Below are 24,312 nucleotides of genomic sequence, written 5' to 3' on the forward strand. Positions count from 1 at the left end.
TAATCATGGTGCATTTTATGTAGACCATTTATAGACTAATTCCACTTTAACCTCCTGCAATGCAGCAAAGTATGGAAGGTGCATAAAAACTGCATGTGTGCAGAATAAACATTTCATCAAAGAATCATTTACAAAATACATAAATACAAATGTATTTTATTCAAGAATATAAATATGTTTGCTGATATGTGGTAAAACAAACATTTTCAATGAATAAAAAATTGTCTATAGACATCAAGTAAAAAAAGGTTTTATACTATCCAAAAGTAACTTTCAGAGGCATCACAATAACCAATATAATAAAATACCAACAATAAAAACATTTATTATTTTATAATATATTATATTATTTTATTTTTTTATGTCTGTGGGTTCAGGGTTCAGAATTGGAGAGACAATGTAGTCCCGGCAGCCTCCAACGACGAGTGCTGTTGTGGATCCTCAGGTCCAACCATTCCTGCTGAGCAGCACCCAGAGCTAGACTGGCAGCACAACACAAGACATTATAGTTTTTGTATTGAATATCATCACCACTGCACAACAGGATTTACTTCTGTCCACAAAAGAACACAAAACACTTTGATAACACAGAAGCTTATGAGGCACAATAAAGGGAGGGGTGGGAGAGATCATGATACATATTCCAAAACATACAAGTGATGAATCACTGGAGGTGGTAAAAGGGTACCTTGGAGCAAGGTAAGGCTCTCCGGGCGTGGATGGATCCACTGGAGAGAGGTCAGTGGTCATGTCTGGGAGATCAGACTGAGTCATGTCCTCACCCTCCATACTCCTCAGGTTGGTGATACTGCTCCCCACTGCTGCATCAATGCTGTTTCTGCTGCTATTAGATGGACCTGAAGAGTTATACACCACTGTTATTATCACTCTAGCCTCTCATGGCACAGATGTGATTTTTTTTTAATCTAAATGAATTACTGCGTCAACTGAAGCTGTTATCATCAAAACAGCTTTCTTATTTTCACCATAAACACTTAATACCAATCACATTACCTACAGTTTTGAAGGAAAATCAGGTAATATGGCCCAGTAAAATTTTTCCCACTAACCCCCTGTTCCATTTACACACTTTCATTTCCATTTCCACAGGGACCATTAAACATTACACCATTTTTACTTTGACTAATTTTCGGCCTACTTCTTATGTTTAGGCAAATGAATGGAAAAATGAAATAGAAATAATAATAATTTCTGGGATAAACCACACTAACATCACCTATGATCTGAATACAGAATATATATATATTTTTAAACAAAAACAGACACACTCCTACATTAAACAGATACTCACACCCTGCTGATACTTGTAGCCACCCAGGATAATCTGCCCTTTTTCTTTTCCAACCCACAACTAAACAGCATCTGTTGTTACCCATGTCAGACTTTAATTTAGTTTCAGAACTTGGATCAATCATAGTTCTGCCTTAGCGTCAGTGCATGTCATATACTACAGTCATAGAAAATGACATGTGACAGAGTAGGATAGTCACCATAACACAGTTTCAATGGTTTTCAAGGAGCTACTTCTTGCAGAATAAATAGTCCCAATGAGTCTCAACAATGTGGTGTGTCAAATCACTGATGGGACATATCTGACCCACAGGCCAACTTCTACTTTAAATGATCATGGTTATAAAATGTTATTCAAATTGAATGACACACTGACTGATAAGAGTGATACTCACAGCAGCGTGAGAAAGGCTCCCAGGTTCTGGACTGCAGGTATGGTTTGGCTTGTGTCTGCTGGAGTAAACACACTACTGCTGAGTCCACCTGCTGAAAAACCCTACAGACAGAGAGATGGTAAATGGTTAATGGACTTTACTTATATAGCACTTTTACATTACATCTCATTCACACATTCACACACATTCATACACTGATGACAGGAGCTACCACACAGGGTGCCAACCTGCTCATCAGAGGGAAACTAGCCATTCATACACCGTTGGCACAGCAACGGGAGCAATTTGGGGTTAAGTGTCTTGCCCAAGGAAACATCGACATGTGGACTGGAAGAGCCGGGAATCGAACGACTGCTTGTACACAATTGTGTAAGAGAGGGGCGGCTGTGGCTACACAGCTGTGTAAGAGAGGGCTTACACAACTGGCATGGAAAATTATCACCACAAAAACACATAACTGATTAGGTTCTCTTCACTTTGACCTTTACATGTAAAGAACAAGGCTTTTTCCATTTTCCAATCTATACTGGATAATGTCACTGTATTTTAGCTCTTTCAAAGTTTCAGTAGGTCATAAGACCCATGAGAAATGTATAGGCAGGTCATTTGATATTTGATAGTCATCAGGAAAATGGTCTGATCAGGTCTAAAACAATGTGTGCTTAAATATGGAGCCAATACCCACTAAAGCAAGTGTCTGTACATGGTTCATCTGTGAAATCAAAAATGTGGACCTGATTTGAATCTTTCTTACACACTTCTTAAACACAGGGGTTTGTGAGGAGAGACTCCTACTGTATGGCTGATCATGAACATTCACAGTCCACTTTTACATATAGAAATGCACCTATATAATCAATATAAAGTCTGCCATTTATCAAATAAAAATACCTTAATATCCCAAATCTAAATGACCTTGATGCAAGTAGTTCCAGTGTGATACCTGAGGCTGAGCAGTCGCTGGTGGAGTTCAGCTGGCAGACCGTATCTGTCTGACTGGATCAACTCTTTGATAGAATCAAAGTCCTGCTTCAGCTGGAGAGCTCCCTGCACACTGAAGGCATAGAACACACATCACATTACAACACTGATCAGAGGTCTCAGCAGACCCAGCTACATACTCACATGTTCACACACCAGCTGTTCTGTTTCCTGCAGGTGTTTATACAATAACTTATTACTGATAAGTTCAAAAGAAATACATTTATTTAAGCCCTGTATAATATTCCTACCAGATCTACACAGAGACTTTAACATTTTGAGTTTGATGGATCATCAACATGCTTAAAGAGGAATTTCATTTAAAAGTCATCTGCTATAATATTTCAGCTGCTGTATGCATATCTGAAACATTTTACATCTCAGACAGCAACCTCTCCACATGATTCCCAATTCCCATTGTATCATGACTGTTTAAAGGGGACGAAATAAGAAAATATGATTGGCCATGATTGTCACATCCTCTTTCTGATCCCATCCTGTATCCAAGTGTGGCAACTGTACTGTACGCCCTTTCTGCACCGTTGGGTTTACAACAATAAGGCTCTTTGTAATAAATGAATGAATCCCTCTTGCAGGAAACAGCTAAAAACCCCCTGATCAAAAACATTGTTCACATGTGTGCTGTCCATGCATGTAATATATGTTATATGTATGTTTGAAGAATCACGCATACATGATTTACACACGCACACACACTGTACCTGTGCTGATGAAAAAGACACACACCACATTCAGCATGTCTGCACATTGACACACTCTATAATTTTAACATTATTTGACATTTTAATGCCCTCCTATTATCTCCTGATGATGGATACTGGATTGATGCTGCAGCCACTGTCATGTCTAAATTGGGAGGAGTTTCATTCCGTGGCATGTTTAATCTATGAGGTCATCAATTTGGTGGATAACACTGTGGTAGAAATCAATATATGATGCTATGACCAAAAACGTACCTGAATTTGATCTTCTGTTTCAGAATGTGTTCCATCCATGCCTCCATGAAAGCTGTCATTGTTATACTCAGTGCTTGGACACGGGCTTCATCAGATAATGGTGCCACACCCTCTACAACCTGACCAATTACAGTTTGAGCTGCCAGAGCTGCATACTCACTGGGGCTGCTGGGAAAACCTGTGTACCAACAACGAAAGTCAGTCAGTCAAATGTATCCACACACTTACCATTTTATTCAAATTACAGGCAACATTTTAAGAATCAACATCAGCATGAGAAAATCCCCAACAATCAGTGGTGTGGATAGCTTGAAGACAGAGAATAAAAAGTCACTGAAGGCAATCAGAAAGGAGCTGTTTGTGTCAGGTAGACAGTAAAATCCTCTATGGCCTAAAGTCCTAGTCATGCTTAATGTCTGAATCTAAATTTTGGAACAGATCAAGATCATTACGCACAAAAGATTTGTTTTGTATAGAGCAAGCATTTAACAGTGTCATCATAGGTTCAGAGTATGGCCTTAAAACAGGGGAAACAAGGTGTGCAGACTCACTCTACCACACAGGCAGACTCCATTCACTGAAGGGAGGGAGATTGGGAAAGACAGGAATGCCTGGCATTCCAAATCATGGACAATCAGAAATCATCCTGTACAGCAATAGCATACGCCAAGCAAAGGCTCGCTAGAAACAATCATCACTGTTTTCCATCTCATCCACAGCCATCTCAGCTTCACCTGGAATTCAGCTGCTCTCCCTTTCTTCCTCGACTGTCTTTGCAATAAAACACCAACCCTTGGAGCAAACGGGGGCAATAGGGATTGGGGAAGACCAGCTAAGAGATTCAACCATATGTCTAAGTTTACAGGTGCAAATCAAATATACAGATACAAGTATTTTTGTCCCACATTTTAGGTTTCTTATTTGTAAGAATCAGAAATTCCTTCTCATTAAGACACCAGCAGCCATTCAGTGAGCTGCAGTCAACAACCTGTTGCTCACATGCATGATCACTCCTGGAGTGAGACAATTACAAACAAAGTCTTTTTCCTCACTTATAGTTCTCATGATAACATGAAAGATTGTTGTGCTTGTTTTGCATCATGTTTCAGAAAGGCAGCTCTCACTCCTCCACCAAAAAGAATGATATCATATATCAAAATGTTATGTAGACATTAGAGCTAGTGTTAAATCACCAAAGAGCTGCACAGTTCAGTTCATAAGATCATGTTCTCCCCAGGATGACGACAGATGTTGACCAGGTGATCGGGAGTCATGCCTGCTAGCTGCTGGTGGTAATATACCACTAGCTCTAACGTCTCTGTCATTTTTTAAATAAATGATGTAATTCCTTTTGGAAGATGATGATATCTAACAGTTGTAGCTGCCACATTAGATGGAATGTAAAGTGAAGCTTCATGTTTTACTGGACAGAACAGCGATGCCTCTGCAACTCTATCTGTACAGCTGTTCATTTTAATACATTTACATTTATTGAAAAAATATTTTTAATGTATTAAAGTACATACCAGTTTTGATTTTTATTATAGCTACAATGTAGAATGAATACCATAATGTACTGCATCCCTCTGTCAATGAGCACATTTTTTGGAAGACAAAAGGTGTTACAGGCGCTTTGAATTGAGATGATTTTGTCACAATATAGTTAGTAGGTGTGTAGTAGGTGTGTAGTAGGTGTGTAGTAGGTGTGCCCAGCTACAGATCTCCTTACACATTCAAACATTAAATCTATTCATTAAGATATTTTTTTACACATTCAAACATTTGAAAACATTTAATCAAAAAGGTTTTATACATTCACACATTAGAATGCATTCATACTAAATGTTTTCACACAGTCAGATATAGTGCTACACAGCTGCAATACACATGACTCCAATTTAACCCTATAATGAATTAGTGAGCAGACCATTCTCCTCTATGTGTGCTGAAACTGATCAGTACACTGCCTGTGCTCTCTGGTACTGTCATTAGCTGTGTGGGCTAACCTGTATCTTACACATAATGACTACCCTGCAGGTGGTACAGGTCCCCCCCCAAAAAGGAGATTTCAGCCATGAATTTTGCATCTCAGCTCTTCTGAATGAGGGATCAGCAAATACCTGTTATTTTATGAGTTTACATCACATACTACTGTAACAGTCAGATTGCTGTACCTGTCCTGTGGTGAGGTCTCCAGTGTGCAGCAGAAGGCATGGTCTGTTCAAAGATCTCCCCAGACATCCTCTTGCAGTCATTGGAAAAGGTCTTCAGCACTAGAGAAGAGAAGGTCTGATGGACACAGAGTAAAAACATCAGATCAGATGATATCTACATTCTTTGGTTTACATTATGCCACATTCATGTTGTTGGAGTGGAAGAGAGGGAAAACATCTTGTTGTTATGAGCATAAGTATTTAAGTGTTATTCCAGAGTACAGGTTACTTTGCTCTGTAGTCATGTCATATACATACACTGTGTATTGGATTTCAACTTCAGCCCATAACCCTTCCTCCAAGAGGGACTACAGAAATTGTATTGGCTACCACATTTTCTCCATTATCCAAGGAGATCAACAGGTGTATTGTTAAACATTGTCATCATTTATCTAGTGACCCTGTAGAAGGTCATCATGTCAGAGATTTGCCAATCTTTGCACCCTGGTGAGGGCTGATAGACTGTTACACATATTCTGTCTAACCTGCCAGCTGGTCATTTCCCATGTTTAGGTTGTGTCCAGTGCAGCACTATGACTAGAAGAGATGTTTTACTACACCCTCATACTGGGAAAAAGTTCAACCTTAAGAACAGAATCTCTTGCAGAACCAAATATGTGATCTATCTTTAGAAATGTCCTTGTGGGTTGGCTTATATAGGTTAAGCTGAACAGGAGTTGAAACCAAGATTTCTGAACATAGAAGCAGCAAAAGGAATGGCCAGACACTCCAATTTGGATGGATGGATGGATGGATGGATGGATGGATGGATGGATGGATGGATGGATGGATGGATGGATGGATGGATGGATGGATGGATGGATGGATGGATGGATGGATGGATGGAATGTAGGCATCCAGTAGCTTGTACAGCACACAAGACAGCAATATACAAAAGAATAGAAGAATAAAAACAGCAGTGAAGTGATAGAGTATGTGCCAGTGGAGGCAGTCTAAATGCAAGCTGGTTCACAGTACAAGAATAAGAATTAAAATACAAATTGTAGTCACAGAATCATGATGTATGTTCTCTTAAACCCCATGTATAGAAGTAGTTCTCCTCTTAACAGTGTGGTGATGGGGACAGATCCGTGTTACAGAGGAAAGCATGGCTCTTAATACAGATTTTCTTGCTATATGTTTCTGTTCTTGGCCGTTCAGTTATGCATTTATTATCTTTCAGCTTGTGACACTAATGATTGTTTTTCTGATCACACTGCGACAACCTCCCTTCATTAGGAGAGGCTGTATCTGGCAGCTCATTCACAGATCCACCCTTTATGGAATTATGTATTATCATAGCTGACTGGCATTTTCATTTCTACTAGTTATGATTATGCTGATGACTATTGATCTATGAGTGCTGCTGTTCTGTTTGTTTTGATCCTTGCTAAAACTGTGAACCTGATACAGTGTTCAAAATGCAGAGATGTATGAGCTTCTACTTCTGACTAAGTCTGCACACCTTTCTACAACATACATTTTAATGTTTGAAAATACATTCAAGTCATTACAAGTTCAAATGAAGTCACAAGTCATTGGTGTTAAAGTCCAAGTTCATTTAGTCAGGTCCAAAGTCATTAGATTGATGATTTGGGACAAAGTCATCCATGCCACTGCTGCAGAGTGTTTAAGTTCATTCCTGAACTGAGGACCGCAACATCCCTTTTTTGTCAGGGAAAGTTTTGGTGTGATGCATCATCTCTGCCTCTGATCAACTGTGTGCAAACTGTCAAACACAGCTGATCTCTGTTTTTGTTCTCTGATACACACAATTCTAAATATTTAGATAGCATCTTCACAACAAAACTAAGTCAGCTTTCTAATGTTGTTAACACGTCACCTGCAGCTCACACACAGCCTTGTCAAGCACTCCGATCTGCTGCCTCAGCAGAAGTTGACTGTGGTTATGAAGAGTGGAATGATGATCATTGTCTGAATTCATTATCAGGGACTTAGTCTGCTGCACCATCATGTCTACTGACTCTCTCAGCACCTGCAGAGACAGAGAAGAAAACACACTTTATTAATCTGATGTTGGTTTAATGTCCGGACTAAGGTAAAAATGTGGGTGAATATTAGGCTGAACTAGTCTTGTGGCCATAAATACAACTCCAAAGTGACTGGTGTGAATATCCCATTCCACATGTGTATTCATGCTTGTATCAAGGAACTGAGTAACCTACTTTCAGGTCTCCTTGTGTGATGAGTAGGAACTTGTTGAGGCTCCATGAGGAAAGGAACTGATAGGCCTTTGACATGACCCAGGCTGTAGACAGCTGCACTGTGGCAAGCACCAAGCTAACAGTCTGCCTCTGCAGAGTGAGCCTAGAGGGGAAGAGACTAAAACAACCTGAGGAGAGAGGAAAAGAGAAAGAGACAGGCTTTAATTAGCTTCGAGCTGTAGCGTTTCTGGTTGGCTCCGTTTTAAAAACTAATAATACTTTTTGGGTAAAAGAGATATTTCATTTTTTTTAATGTTTCAATATGATGTTGTGGTTGATGAATTGGCTTACATCAACCTAATTGTTAACATATACATCTACATTTAGTTAGATGATTGTAATAACTTAACTCATGGATGCATAAGTGGAGATGATTTTAATTTTCTTTCTATCAGTGATGTTTTTGCTCAGTTTCATGTACCCCACTACTTTTTCATGGGGCAACCTTGTTGATCTGCACCAGGAGATGAGGTGGGGTGGAGGGTCAGGGGAGGCTGGGGTAGGGGTGTGTTCTGAGATGACTTTTATTGGGAGTTAGTAGGGATCCCATTGTTTTGGAATAGATGTCGTCTTGCTGTTAGTATGAAAATGTATTGTAATTAACTGGACCAATGATAAGCCACCTACTGCCACAGTGTGGTACAGGGAGATATTCAGGGTCCTTCCTCAACAAACAATCAGTGTGGTTCTGAGTGGTAAAGACATTTGGAATCTTTGCTTGATACTACTTAGCTGGGGAATTGACTCAGTTAGTGCTACAGAACTAATACTCCCGGCAATGGTCACACCCATCCAGGATAAACTGGAGGAAGTAAGATCATTATTTTTCTCTTTTACATCATTGTTTAAATACTGCTGTTTAGTGTTTTAAGTCAACTTAACTTTACTTCATGTTTCACTGTGTACTATTGTGAAATGTTAAAATTGATGTGAATATTATATATATATTTTATCTTTATTATTCATATTTTCTAAATGTATAACTTCTGTTCATAACTATTAAAATGTTGTTAAAAAAAAAGAAACATGGTTATTCATATTTCTGTGTGACTAACATTTGCTTGACTGTCACTGGCCTGCAGATTGCCACTAACACAGACACAAAACAAACACTCTGCTCACAATGTTCATTCCTATATTGTAATCAGGCTAACTGAAACTACTGATCAGTGTTTTTATACATTTTTTGCCTTCAGCCTTTTGACATCTGTCATTCCAGGACCAAACATGTAGCTGAAATGTTTGAATGAATCCTGATCTGGAGCCTGTGGGTTGATCAGGACATCCTTACTTTACTTCAATTTGTTATTTTCTGATTGTTTCATGGCGGCTACATTCTAAAAGCACTGATAAACACATCCCCACCTCTGCATAACCCTGCTGGAAGGTGCTGTATTGTTAGATTTAGTGTGAATGCAGAGCTTCATCTTGTCTGCTGAGGTCTCTCTGCTCTGCTTTCAGTTAAACACACACACAGACCTGCAGCTCTTTATACACAGAGACAGAGAGCAGAGCAGAGGAGAGACACAGAGACAGTAATGTAACCTGTTCTCTACACTACAAGGCCCAAACTCTTGTGCGCTGTGATTGGCTAAGAGCTACACACCCACTGCCCAGAAGCATCTCCTTCACAGTAAACTAATAAGAACATGATAAATGAGGCAGAGGGCAGGGTGTCTGTAGATACAGTCAATTGAGAGGGATTACCTTTGTATGAGTCTATATATTATTTTTAAGGAAAATCCTGCATAGTATACCTTTAATAAAGGGAACCTATGACCAAGGTGAGGTAAATTTCTTGATCTTGTTTGCTCGAGATCAGTTTGTATTCTATTAATCTGCTCAGGTACAGCTATCATTCCTTCATTTAGATCATAGTTGCTCCTGTTTCTGCCAGCCATGCCAGTAACTGTATGGCTGACTGAAATACTGGCTATAAGGCAAATGCAGGGAACTAATATAAGATACAGTCTGTCTCTAGTTTGTAAGGTTTGTAAGGATTGCTTATTTGTAGCGTCCTACAATATATAATGTGCTCCAAGGCTGGAATGGAAGTCAGCACCCTGTAAACATTCTGTTGACATGACACATAATATTGTGGTGAGTTAGCCAGCTGTGCAGAAATGCATTCTTAACACAATGAGTTCTGTCACTTTTCATGTGAACAGCAGTTCAACACTATGAATGTGGAACAACTTTAACACTGAATGCACATATCCAGAAAAATGGTAGTGATGGAAAGTAATTAGGAACATTAACTCAAGTAATGTACTTGAGTAAAGTTATAAGGTACTTGTATTTTACTTCAGTATTTCCCTTTTTAATGTGACTTTGTATTTTATACTCCACTACATTCATGGGATACTGACTATACCATTAATAATATCACCCAGTCTTAGTGTATGGTACTGATCACTTACTGGTACTGACTGGTAAAGTGAGATCTAACATGTGTTCAGTGAAAGAACTGTGATTAATCAAAGTCAATCAAAATAAAAGTCAGTTGACTATTATCGACCAAAATAACTAGTTTGTTACACATACTGTTTTCAAAAGACAAGGATGGATTTCCAATCAGTGCCTTCCAGCGCTGCACAAGCACTTAGTATTGAGTTCAGCCATATTCACATTATCGTGGAAAAACAGGAGCTTGTCTGCATCAATACTGTGTATGTGGTGTGTTGTTGATGTAAGTTGTGTTGTGCATGCAATGTACGTTTGTATTTGGCCTGTACAAGTTTCTGTTTGTTTACCTGAGGCCCTGCTGTTTGACTGATGGCAGCACAGGGAGGACAGGAAAGGAGGGGACAGCTGCAGGAAGTGCTCCATGGTCTCTGACATCATCACACTTCCATCTTGCTTAGATGACAGTGTCAGACACCTGATACTGTGATTTACATCTGTGAGACACTTATCTTTCAGAGCTGAACCTAAACTTCTGCAAATCACTGAAGAAAGACACAGAATGACAGCATCATGAATCATGCAACAAAGAGTCACTATATACAGATTTTTTGAAAATGGTTTGTCAAAGTTTATTTATGCAACATTTTCCATGCAACACATGCAGTGCAATGTTCTGATTATCAGATTAAGTTTTATGCCTTTGATTTAATACTGAGCATCTGGTGATAACCAGTTATCCAATATAAAATAACATTAAATATAACAATGCTGCACAAAGCAGTGTGAGGTGTGTGTGTGTGTGTGTGTGTGTGCGTGTGCGTACTAACCATAGTCCCAATGAGCATGTGCTGTGTTGACTAAAAAACACAGATTGAAGTCCTCCAGCATGGTTCTGCACTCGTTTGGAATCAGATCTACAACCAAACAAACCCACAGATATCATCTAGACAGCACAGTAGTTATTTCTCCTCTCCTTAAAGCTCTGAAACAAAAATTCTCTGTCTTTTAATCACAAGAAATAAATAGATATTCTACCAATCCTTCTACATTTGTTACAACATGCAGAATAGTATCAACATCGTTTTATCATTACTATCTTGACAAATGAGATGCATTCATGAGCAACATTGTTTTACACTGATGTACTGCCCAGAATAGGCAGGTCTGAAAACTACTAAGTTAAACTAAACGTTTAACTTTCCATTGTGGAGGGAAGTAATCAAGTGAAAAAATAATGAATGAAAGACTAATGAACCAACAAGTGATGCACACAGAGGTGACTGTGTAGTAAGACATGCTGTATTCTAATGGTAAATGGACTATAATAATAAACATATATATGGGAATTCACCAATCTTGGTGGATGACCACTCTACCTCCTCGCCACAGCCGTGAATCCTCTCCCCACTGTTAACTAGACTGGACAAGATCATCTTACCCATCTTTGAAGCTTGACTGATCATGTTCAAGATCTGGAACCTCCTGTGGTTGTCATGGAGGTTGATGCTTCCTGCATTGTTTCCTGCTGGTGGCACATGCAGCTGCAGCCACAGGGCTTTGCTGCACAGACTCCACAGCAGGGTGCGGTACTGTCCAAACAGATCATCAAACACCAGCGACTGATCAATGTCTAACCACTGGACCGAGCGAGACTGACGAACACATTCTGGCTCCACTGTCGTCCCCTCTGCTCCCACAGTCTCCTCTTTCTTTGGGTCTCCATCCTTCTCAAAGCCTGAGCTGAAGGACACAAACAGTCTGCAATCATCACACAAGGCCTAGACTGCTCTACGCCTAATTATTATCATTAGTCATAATTATTATATTAGTATTATCAGTGTTGTTACTGTGCCTCTCTGTCTCTCTACCCAACCAGTTCAGGCAGATAGTCGCCTACCTAGAGCCCAGTTCTTGCTTGGGGTTTCTTCTTGTTAAAGGGGAGTTTTTCCTTGCTGCTGTTGCCAAGTGCTTGTTCATAGAGCAAAATATTGGGTCTCTTTAAAGTAAAGAGCACAGCGTACATAAAAGCTATATATGACAGCTCCAGAATAAATCTAGTTAGTGGACCTTGAGTTAAATGTCTTTTGTCAAACTGCTGTATATACTGTATTTTATGATTTGTTTAATCTCTTCATGCTAACTGAAAAAAATGCAGAGAAATGTGTTTATCTGAACCTACTATAATGCCACAAAGGTTAACTCTTCTAATGTTAGTGATGTTTTGGTTTTTTTGGCATTATAAAATGGAACTGTGTTAGAAAACACAGGCAACTGCACTGGCACTCAAGCACCTTGCTTGTTTATTTATGCTTATTTATTCAAAACTCTTAGGCCGTATTCAGACCAACTCAGACTGGCAGGTACAGCACGGTACCACAGGTTTGTGTAGAGATATCAGGGAGTGTGGATGTGTTTGTACACTAGAAAGTAACTGCTGTGAAAAAAACACTCACTACCACAGCTCCCTCTCTTTATTCACTCTCTAGCTCATTTGACCACAGCTACTCTCTCTTTATCCCTCATTCAGTGAAGAGAAATATTAGGTTTTGTGCTGTTCATACTAACATTTTATAGCATATGGATTTTTTTTTTCTTCCATTTATGCCATTTTCAGTGTTCACCCAACTGTACAGCTCATCTTTGTTAATTCTACTACTGGCCCTAAGATGTGCCAGAGAGAGACCTGTGAACACTGCACTGGTTAAAACAGAGCCCAAAGTACCACAAAGTTACTCAAAGTTATTTGGGTAAGTCCTTGTCAAAGGCAAGGCTTACATCTTTAGGAGCAGATAAAGTCCAAAAACAGACAGTGTTCAGGCTCTACTATGCTGTGTGTCTGTAAGCAGACATGCTCCCATGAGTTTGTTGAGCCTATAGTCTGTGTGGTCATAACATCTGGGCTGCGTGGACAGTCAGTGCTGACCATCTGGACTAATGGGACATGGAAAGTATAATTTGGAGTGTGATAAACAATGCATCCTTCAAGTGGGGATCACAGAACACATTTTCAGACATTCTCTCCTTGAAAGCATCAATGGTCCCCCATAGTTCTCTGTAAAGCTGGCCGATCATTGCTTGAGTTAGACACAATTTGTGTTTTCGCAAGTTACAAATTAGTCTAATTCTGTCATCAAGTCGGTCTCCAGCGTGGTTAGACAATCTGACAAGCAATTTGTTCAAAACATTTCTTGTCTAACAACAGAGGCTCTACCTTCAACACAACATTACCTGGCAGTGGCTTCTGGCCTGATTGTTGTTTCCAGCTCAGCCCCTCCCTGCTGAGTTCCCTCCAAATTTTGACCCCCAATCAGTTCTGTTCTCAGTCCATTTAACTCCACTGAATCAGTGATTGGAGCATTGGAAATCAGCGGGTCAGTCTTTCCATTTTGCGATGGCACATCTGTTGTTTTTGTATGTGGGAGCATTTGTTCAGCGGGTGCCTCTGGTGTTGGTGTATGTGATACCAGTGGAGCTAGTAGGTCATTGGATGAAACAAGCACCTGAAAAAGTAGCTCTACAGAGGACTGGTCCTGTTGGCAAAACCTAGGCAGGGATGAGAGGTGATGGAGGGAGGCTGAAGGGGGTGTAGCAGTCTGTAATAGTTTACAGTTTTCTAAACTGGTCTGTTTTTCTAGGTTTGAGTTTTTAAGATGAGAGTTCAAAGCATCCACACTGGTCTGGTATATGTATATTTGGCACTGGTTGGGAAAGTTACTTCTGGTTTGGTCGTTATGAAGGAACTCTGGTCTTTGTAGGACAGGGGTGGGCTTGGATAATGAAGGATGGTGGTCAGGGATGTACACAGGAGGAGTTTTATGGTAATTGTGATGAGCAGATGACTGCAGAGGGGAGAGAGGAGTAATCGAGGTTAGAGGAGAGGAATGCTGCTCCCAGGTCCACTTAGATCTCAGTGTGAAGGTCCCACAGCTCAGCCTGGACACCTGACTGATGGGGTTATCAGAGAATGTGTGGCCCTTACAGATGTGATAGCTCTGCTCAGAGGCCCAGCGGTGTAGATGCTTAGCTGCCATATCTGCATGATGCACTGCTAAAATCTTCATCAGTTCTTTCACTGAGAAGGCAGTGGGGTGATACCCCCTGCTGTTGGTAAGACTAGAATCCAGTGTGGAATAATGTGCATGTTGTAATACTGTAGTCCTCAGCTGGGTGATGCTGGCCTGTGCTCTCTGCTCTTCCACTGCCTGGCTATACAGGTCTGTACCAGCTAAAATATCCTCCAGCACTTCTCTTGGTACACAGTCTAGTTCAGTCTGGGCTATAGCAGACAGAACAACATGCACATAATGTTCCATCACAACCAGCGCCTGCAGGCCCAATAAGTCCAGAGTCTGTCTGATTTCTAGTAGCAGCTTGGCCTGCTGGACCAGAGCAGGTCTCAGATAGGGGTCAGACTGCACTTTGGAAGACAGGCAAGACCAGTGATTGAGATGTACCCGCAGCTCCTGACACAGTGAGCCAAAACCCACCCTGAATGAAGAGCAGCTGGACAAGTTCTAGGAAGAAGAGGAGAATGTTTGTGAGTAAGCACCAGAGTTATCTGTGGTTAAGTAGTGCTGGCTATCCTTTGAAATGTTTCCATAGTAATGCTGATATGATACCTGAGCTTCAGTTTCAGTGCTATCACCAAACGGCTACAATATCATACCATTTGTTTCACGCATTTGAAAAGAAATATGTTTGTAAATCTGGTTTCTTGGACTATTAATACTGAAACAAATGACTATGCAATGTCAAAGGGAGAAAAATGATGTATTAATGGTGAATTGCCAAACTGGTGGAGTTGTTTTTACCATCTTTTGGTTGATTGTTTCAGTTTTTATCACCACACATTTACTGTGTGGCTGAGTTTAAGCCATTCTTATCAACTTCCACAGGCAGACTCCATCAGAAAAGATGTGATAAACCCACTGCATACTACCTGCCTAGCACCAAACAGCAGACACAGTTAGTACCTTAGTATCAGGTGAGGCTGGTGAGCACATCAAAAGCTGCAAGGAGTTTCACATTTCACAGAGTAATCTGAATAAATGTTCAAATCACAATGATAAAGCTTACAAAACATTTGAGACATTCCTGCAGCTCCACCTCACCTGGTTCAGCAGCTTGCTCACTCTGGATATGTATGCTGCTGTTATGCGAGCCCTCCTGGTGTACTCATGAATGAAGAGCAGGCGAGAGCGCTCCTCCAGGAGCCTACACAGAGTTCTGTGGTACCCCTGCAGGAAGGAGGAGGAGGACAGGAGGAGAACACCGCCCTCTGCTGGAAAGCCTTTAACACATACCTGATGCAGAAAGAAGAGAGAAGAGGAGGGCATGGACCCAGTCAGAGCATCTTTCCCCAGTGATCAAAACAGCTAACATTATGACACTGTTCCTTCTCTAATGACTTTCTTCAAAGGTTTACAAACACACTCTGACACACCCCTCTCACCACACTGGATAGTTGGCACTCCTATCTGTCCAATCCATGTCAATACAGCAATTCCTGTCGGTTCTAATCTATTACAACACTTAGACTAACACTGTTCTCTGTAGTCTTTGTTTGTAAGTTCTGTCAGGTCAACTACGTCTAATCATCCACTGTGTTGTGTTTTTCACTACAGTATGTTACGTAAAGTTGATATAAATACTGCAGAAATACTGAAAAAAGAAAAACCCTAGTTATCTCTTCTATAGAACGACTGCAATACTTAGCTTGAACATTAAACACAACAGAACTGTTACCACTTTATAGCAAATACTAAAGGCTCATGGTTATCATGGTGGTAGCATGCCTCCTCATGATAATAATGGCCTTTTTTTTGAGCATTTTCTTTCATTCATGTGGTTTCCTTCATTGAAATGCTTCCCTGCAGTCTCTGAAGCCCACCTGAGGAGACCCCATCTGTGCACTGCTGACTGGTTGCCACTGTGGTGCTACAGCCAGAAGAGCTTGCTGCAGATGCAGGAGGCGTGCAGAGGATCGGGACACCAGGTTGTGAGCAACAACAAAGTTTCCCTCTTCTTCTTCTTCTTCCTCATCTTGACTGCGGCCATGGAACAGCCACTTAAGACTGGGATTAAAAGTGCTCCTGAATAAAGTCTCGGCCCGCTGCAGGGAACGGGAGATGGAACTCTGTGACCGGGAACCTGAAAGGACACACATCCAACATCAGCAAGGTATGATGCTACAAGAGACAACTGCAAGTCAGCAGGTCAGTTCAAGATTCAAGATTCAAGAACTTTATTTAGCCATTTGTGCTTGCACACATAGGAATTTTTGTGCGGTTTGTTCAGAGTCAAGACAAAATTTAAAAAGACACAAGAAAGACACATCCATAAAACACATACACATACTCTACACATAAAAACAAAAAGTGCATAAAAACCCTGTGTAAAGGGAAAGTTAGAGCATTGTTGTAAGCATAGGTATATTGCACAGGCCCAGAAGACAATATAAATATAATAAAATAAAATAAATATGATATGATGTGAGGTAGTTCATTTTGTTTTGGCTAAGAGTCTCACTGTGGCAGGAAGAAGCTGTTAAAGAAGCGTGTTCTGTCTGAGGTTGTATGTGCAGTGTTTGTGTTTGAGCAGGGAGGGACTTCTTGATTTAGGAGGGTTTACAGGTTAAATAACTTATGATAAACAGAGAGGGGAATGTCATGACTTTAGCCTGTCAATGGACATTTTAAGCATTTAAAAATAAAGCAAAAAGTATAAATGCCTGGCAGATGGATGTACAGAAACATGGAGAGAGGATTTACAGGAAGACATCTCGGTGGAGGAGTGGGAAGAGGCATGTACTAAAGCACAATGGAGAACTACACCCGCCTGAAATTACTGCAATACAACTGGTTGATGCGAACGTATATAACTCCAGAAAAGCTTAATAAATATAATAGTGCTTTTACTGATATTTGTACCAAATGTGAGAAGGAAAAAGGTACACTTTTCCATTGTATCTGGCAATGTACGGAAATACAAAAATTCTGGCAAGAAGTGAAACAATCTATTCAAAGCATTTGAAGTTTAAAAAAATCAATGAACGTTTGTAGATTTAAGCATATTAATTGCAAAGAGAGTGTAATAGCCCTCTCCTGGAAAAACACCAGAAGACCAAGAGTAAACAGGAGGTTGTCTGAGCTATCTACCACTCTATCCTTAGAGAAAATTCAACAACATCATTTTCATCATATCTGGGACAGGTTCGTTTACTATGTATTAAGAACAGACTTGTCACATGTGATGGAAGAGCCTGGAGACGTGTAAACAATGGCCCTCTGTGGTACTCAATATGGCACAAGTGTTTTTTCTTTTTTTTTCTCCTTTTTTCTTATACAATGGACTGAAATGGACTATAACTAATCTGATCCCCAACCAAGAATTGGAATAATTTGGATGGTGGGAGGGGGTTGATATGTTTGTTCAATACATGTAATTGTATTCTTTGTTATGTTGTGAAAACAATAAAAAGATTGTTGGTAAAGAAAAAAAATAAAGCAAAAAGAGACCATTTTTACTAGTACATTTATATGGGTATCTGAACTGAAATGTGTCTCTGGCACTGAGGACTGAAAGTCAAGAAGTATTGAAAGACAGCATTAAATAGCTGCTCCAAAATCTTGTGTACCGATTCTTTGATCATTTAAATCATGTGTTTGGAATTTAGGTTATATTTTATTTAGACAGAGTTACTGTTTGTGTAGACAACATTTAACAATGAAGAAGTGCTTAGACCTACAGTAGCATGCCAAAACTATTCCATAAATAGCTGTGTACCTGCAGGTTTTTGTTCCAACCAATCAAAAACACACGATACGACCAATCAACTGTCTGAAGACTGAGATCAGTTGATAAAATGAGTCAAACCTGGTGTGCTGCCGTTTGTTTGGAATGAAAACCTGCAGACACATGACTGTTTATGGAATAGTTTGGACACCTAGACCAAAGTAATGTGAAAAGGTATAATTTACATGTTGTCATTCCAGCACTGAATTGAATATTGTCTACATTATAACCAGGGTGTATGGTGTACATAAAACCTGAGTGAAAAAAAAATCTAAGTTTGTTCACTGCAACTTTAAATTGGCTTGTAAAAGCAGCAGCAGCAGAGATACTGATAAGAGAGTATGTTTTTATGTTTTTATGTTTGCCTCCAGCAGCTTGCTGCACCACTGTATTAAAAACCCTACCATTAGTAGTCAGATCCTCTGTCACCATGCAGGGACTACACCTCCACTGAAAGACAAAGAGGGAAAACTTCTTAAATATGTTATATAGAGTGTATGGGTATTTTGTTTTGTGTGTATAGATATGTATGATCCAGAACACATAGTAAATCCCTCCTGCCCTCCTCCAGTCATCGCTATTGACAACATATCAGTAATATTAATATGAGTCTTCTTCTCTTTTGAACCTCAATTTTTGGTATTTGGATGATTGGAGTGGATGGATTATTACTATAAAACAACTGAAACATAATTGATTGGAGGCTGTGAACCCCAATGTGAATTGTGAATTCAAATAATGTCTGATCAAATAAAAAATGCTAGGACTGTCTCTTTGATATATGATATAACAAGCACAAAACCTGTTAAGGCCCAAGGTGTGTGTGTGTGTGTGTGTGTGTGTGTGTGTGTGTGTGTGTGTGTGTGTGTGTGTGTGTGTGTGTGTGTGTGTGTGTGTGTGTGTGTGTGTGTGCGTGTGTGCGTGTGTGTGTGTGAAGAACATGAAGAAATATCACAACACAAGCACCAGTAGTAAACAACTGAATCCTAACAATTGATTAAGGGACTGATTTACTAAAGGTCTGCGTGTGTAGAAACGTGTGCAAACTTGACATCACCCGCAAAAAATGTGCAAGCTGATCTACTAACACAGCACACTGAGGTTTGTGTCTTTAACTGTGCAAAATAATACACACTGTCCATTTAGTAGTTTACCATAATGAATAATATGTAATATGAGGTGTTTTAACCCCAGTGTGTAAAATACAGGGAGGAGAAAATGTTAATATGTTATTAACACACACATTGTGATTTAACAAACCTGAAGGTATTATTTCTGAAGCTAACTGTGTCTATAAATAATACGTTTGAAGGACAGATATTAACCTGCTGCTCACTGTAGAGAGGATGAGACGGAGGCACAATGACAGAATACACACAGGACAGAGTTTTTACACCTGTGTTAATATTTTTGGAATATTTGTGGTTTTATTAACAACATTGACTTCGTCACTAATACTCTCCATATGTGGGTTTCTCTGGTAATATTAGTTTTTGTTATAACTCAATATATTAGTTAACCTCTTCCACTAGAACCTGATCACATTTAATTTTGTTCTTGCAGTTTTCTGCTCGTCCAAACTCTCCATAAAGACACAAAACCCTCATTTAAATACTGCTGTCTCCACCCTGTTGCACCTGTTTTCATTTACAGTTATTCTAGTAGATCACCTGCAAAACGCACACAACGAAACGTGTAATCTATTGCACTGTGCACGTAATTTAGTACCCACTATTTAAACATAAATATAAACAAACTAACCTGCTCCTTTTCTGCAGAGAATGGCTCAGAATTCTCCCAGTCTGAAAGAAAGAGACAAAAAATCCTCATCAAACATCACGCTGTCACCACTGGATGAACATGTTCATGTACATCAGCCTGTGTTGCATTTCTCTCATCCTCTGTGCTGCTGTGTGTGTTCTTTAATGTCTAACTGCAGAGAGACTACATGAGGATCTGAAACATTTCAGAAGCTGGAAGGGGACATGTACTGAATCGTGAAAATGATTAAATGTGGGTCATAAAATGGAATGGACTGTAAGGGCTCCTGTGTGACTTCTCACAATCTAACCCTAACCCTGAATCTGATTTTTTTTAATGCATGTAAGTTTGCACTTGGTATTGTTGTGGTGCAAAGCAGGTAAAATATAGACAAATGTAAGTAATTCTAAATAATATTAAAGTGAAATAATTAACAATAGAGGAAAAATGTAAAATATATTCTAAGTGACAGGAGCAACTACAGGTTTAAATTTGAAATATTAAATAGAAGAGAATGAGAAGAATGTATAAGATACTGAACAGGAGTAAACAGTATATGCAGTGTTAGTCATGCATTAGTCACCACAGAAATCTCTGTAATCAAATTAAGAAGCGTGTTATTCCACAGACATTCAGCACAACGACAACTGGGCCATGTCTGGGTGCTCTGCAGAGTGCACATCACTCTGACTGCACCTATGAATGGTGGTTTACTAAGAAACTAAGTCGACCACTCTATCCAGCTTTGCACATTGGCTTCCACTTTGTGTTTTATTTTCCTGATATGTTTAAAACACTTCCTGAAGCAGTCTCTAAAGTCAGTGGATAAAGCTGTTATTCCTCCACCGTTCACATTATGTGGATGTAAACACTTTCACCTCACAGCTATTGTTATAGAGTTTGTGTGTGTGTGTGTGTGTGTGTGTGTGTGTGTGTGTGTGTGTGTGTGTGTGTGTGTGTGTGTGTGTGTGTCTCTACATCACCTCCTGTCAGACCAGGCTTTCCACCATGATCTCTTAGTATGTCTGAGTTGTTATGATCCATCGCAGACAAAGCAGCTCAGCTGTGATTAGACAGTACAGGAATCATTAGTATAATATGCTGCTTGAAGGAAACTGCCACAATGTTTTGAAAGGTGACTCTATAGAGCTAAATGTAATGGATGAACATACTGCCTAAAAGATCATATTTCTATTTTAAGCCTTGATGAAATGGCTTTACATTATTAAAATGTGTTTATTTGGGGAACAATTCTTTCATTTTATTCATATGGTATTTAAACGAATAACAACCAGTTGTGTAGTTGTTCACTGACAGTGAACAGTGTTCCTTGTTTGGGTCATTTCTAGAGATGCACTTAAGGAAAATTTTGAGCTATTTATTCTTTACTTCAGTATTTCCCTTTTTATTTCACTTTCAGAGAGAAATGTCCCAACTTTTACCTAGCAGCTATCGTTATTTTGCAAATTCAGATTTTATATTCAAAACATAAAGTGAATTTATAGAATGTGATGTGTTGTTATAGATTGAACTACCCAACTTTATTTAAAGAAATTCAAATTAACTTCACATGAGCTAATAGTAAAATGCTAAATGAATGTTTGTATTAGTAATTACAATAAAACATTAAATTACATTAAAATACAATCACTTGAGGCCTTTCTTTTTTTAAAGTTTCTCATGACACTTATGTGTAGTACTGTGTGAGTAAATGTTGAATGTAATAGCAATAGTGTATCTCTACATAGTTTTAATGCTGAAGTAAAGTATGTGAGTACTTCTTGCACAGCACATCTCAGTGTGAGACAGTCTGTATGTGACAGCTGTGTCTCTTTAACTAGATAACTTACTCCTTAAATCCCACAACCTAGTCTTTAGGTTTGTCTAGTTTAACATGTATTGTGTCATTATTCTTACTCACCATTAGAAAGGTTGTCCAAACGTGCATCCAAACAGAGCTAATGCTGCTGCTGTGAAGCTAACTAGCTAAGTGTTAATTGTAGAATGAAGAGGCAGTGCCCAAATCAGCTAACAGCTACAGCTAATCATTCACAGCAGTAGCATCAACTAACAGCTTCTTCATCCGTGTCTGTTCTTCATGTTGATCACATTCCTTCACTGGGATGACCGCCAGAACACAACAACACCATTCCCCTTCAGTGAATCTACTAAGATGCACTAGTTAATCCACTGCTCGCAGAGGAAGTCTGTTAAAAATAGCATCGTTTGATGAGCTAGCATGGCCTGAAAACACAGGATGTAACAGCAGCCAATCAGGAGAAAGCGTTCCCGGTTGTTATGGGAATTAGAGGGAGGGCCGCCTCCTCTTCCTCCTCCTCCTCCTCCTCCTCCTCCTCCTCCTCCTCCTCCTCCTCCTCTTCTTCTTCTTCTTCTTCTTCTTCTACTCCTTCCCCTTCTTCTTCTTCTTCTTCTTCCCTGTGTTTTAATGGCTGCTGGTATCTGCCGCCTGGACTGATGTAGTCCATGGATGTAGCGGGTGTAGTCACTGTTGTCACTCCCCTGGCTTATTTAAGCATAACTTCTCTCCATACAGGTGTTTGAATTATAACAACATATTCATTGGTCTTCTTTTGGAAACGTGTCTGGCTATTAACACATAAGTTCTTTATTACCAACTAAATCAAAGAAGTATACCATTAAAAGTGCTTCACAGTTTCTAGCCAACTAACTTTCATGTAACTAACTGATGTAAATTAGCCTTTTTGGTTACTGTTTTTTCTTTTCATAGAAAAGGGATAAGACATGCTATGGAAGAAAGGGCTCCTAATCACGTTAGATGTGTTGTTTGTGGGAGGCCGAATGCACAGTTGGGTATTAGGTGACATGCTTGGAAGACAACTACAGGTAAGGGTAGGTTTAGAGCACTCTGCTGTTAAATGGAACTCTAAAAGGGAAAAGTGTGCCCAGTATTATTTTGCATGATTAATGCTATATTTGAATAAATGGAACATTATGCTGATGATGGGGCCCTTTGAGTAAGAGGAAGGAATGTAGAATATAAAAAAAAGAAGAAAAAATCTCAGGTCATATGCTTTGCAAGGCGGCATAAATCATTGAAGTTATATGGGCAGGTACTGGAGCAGTTATATTTGATGAAAAGCTCACTCATACCAGAAAAATAAGAATAAATGTAAAAAGGTAAATAACTTGTTAAGATGTCTAACAGGCCGAGATCAGTTTTGGATTATGGATGCTTAGCATATATGTCTGCATCAGAATCAAATTGAAAGAAATTGGACAAAGAGCAAACGCACGCCATTCACACATGTACTGGAGCATTTAAGACATCCCCAGTATCTGCACTGCAAGTAAAAGTGGATGACATGCCACTGGAAATTAGAAGAAGCAAGATCATGTTGGCATATTGGATCAGTTTGGAAGGACATAGGGCATCACATCCAGCAAAAGCCATCCTGCAGGAGTGTTGGGAACACAGGAAAATTAAAGTCAGAAGTTTTGGGTGGATAGGCAAAGAGAAAGCACTAGAATTAGGGTTATCTGGATTAAACATTAGTAAAACAGTTCCAATGTCAGTCATACCTCCTTGGAAATTCAACACTCCAGCAAAGATACCCAATTACTGGAAAAAAACAAAAACAATCTCAAAAAAGTACCGGCATGGACAATAGTACAAAACTATATCAATCAGTAGATTTACAGATGGATCAAAAGACCCAAAAACAGGACGCACAGGAACAGCAGTTTCCATCCCAAAATATGAAATAGCCATCAAAAAGAGGACATCGTATCATCTCTCAGTGTATACAGTAGAGATGATCGGGATAGTATTGGCATTACAGTGGGTGGAAGATAACAGTCAACACAACGTAACAATAGCAACAGATAGTATCTTAGCACTTACGAGTATTCAATCAGGGAATTCATGCAGGCAGGATCTTTTACTGGATATGTCTAATCAAATATACAGAATATATGACAAAGGTGTGGCTATTTCCTTCCTGTGGGTTCCTTCCCATGTAGGAATCGAAGGAAATGAATATTGGCCAAACAATCACTAAAATCAAACACAATAAATATTGAAATACCACTAAGCAAGGACGAAGTCAAATCTATTGTCAGGAAACACATGTACAGAATCTGGCAGGAATATTGGGACAATAAGAGTACAGGAAGAGACCTTTACAGTATACAACCACAAGTCTGAAATAGTGAAACATGGGGCAGGAACAGGAGGGAAGAAATGATCATAACACGACTCAGGATAGGA

At 39.5% G+C, this 24,312-nt stretch overlaps 1 protein-coding gene across 1 annotated transcript; it reads right to left on the reverse strand.

Moving 5' to 3' along the window:
• Positions 1 to 215: 215 nt before the first annotated feature.
• ccdc142 (coiled-coil domain containing 142) lies at positions 216 to 22,296 on the reverse strand. Its single transcript, XM_062425305.1, has 18 exons — positions 21,985 to 22,296; positions 21,047 to 21,126; positions 20,064 to 20,104; positions 18,707 to 18,752; positions 16,399 to 16,658; positions 15,620 to 15,811; positions 13,737 to 15,022; positions 11,947 to 12,248; positions 11,336 to 11,422; positions 10,856 to 11,050; positions 8,064 to 8,230; positions 7,721 to 7,873; positions 5,839 to 5,953; positions 3,665 to 3,842; positions 2,650 to 2,760; positions 1,707 to 1,807; positions 689 to 857; positions 216 to 482 (listed from the first exon to the last, which is right to left on the reverse strand). Exons 2-18 carry the CDS (start codon positions 21,105 to 21,107, stop codon positions 374 to 376), a joined length of 3,573 nt encoding a protein of 1,190 aa, XP_062281289.1. The 5' UTR covers positions 21,108 to 21,126; positions 21,985 to 22,296; the 3' UTR covers positions 216 to 373.
• Positions 22,297 to 24,312: the final 2,016 nt, after the last annotated feature.

Source organism: Scomber scombrus, chromosome 9 (assembly GCF_963691925.1).
Source record: "Scomber scombrus chromosome 9, fScoSco1.1, whole genome shotgun sequence".
NCBI classification, from domain to species: domain Eukaryota; kingdom Metazoa; phylum Chordata; class Actinopteri; order Scombriformes; family Scombridae; genus Scomber; species Scomber scombrus.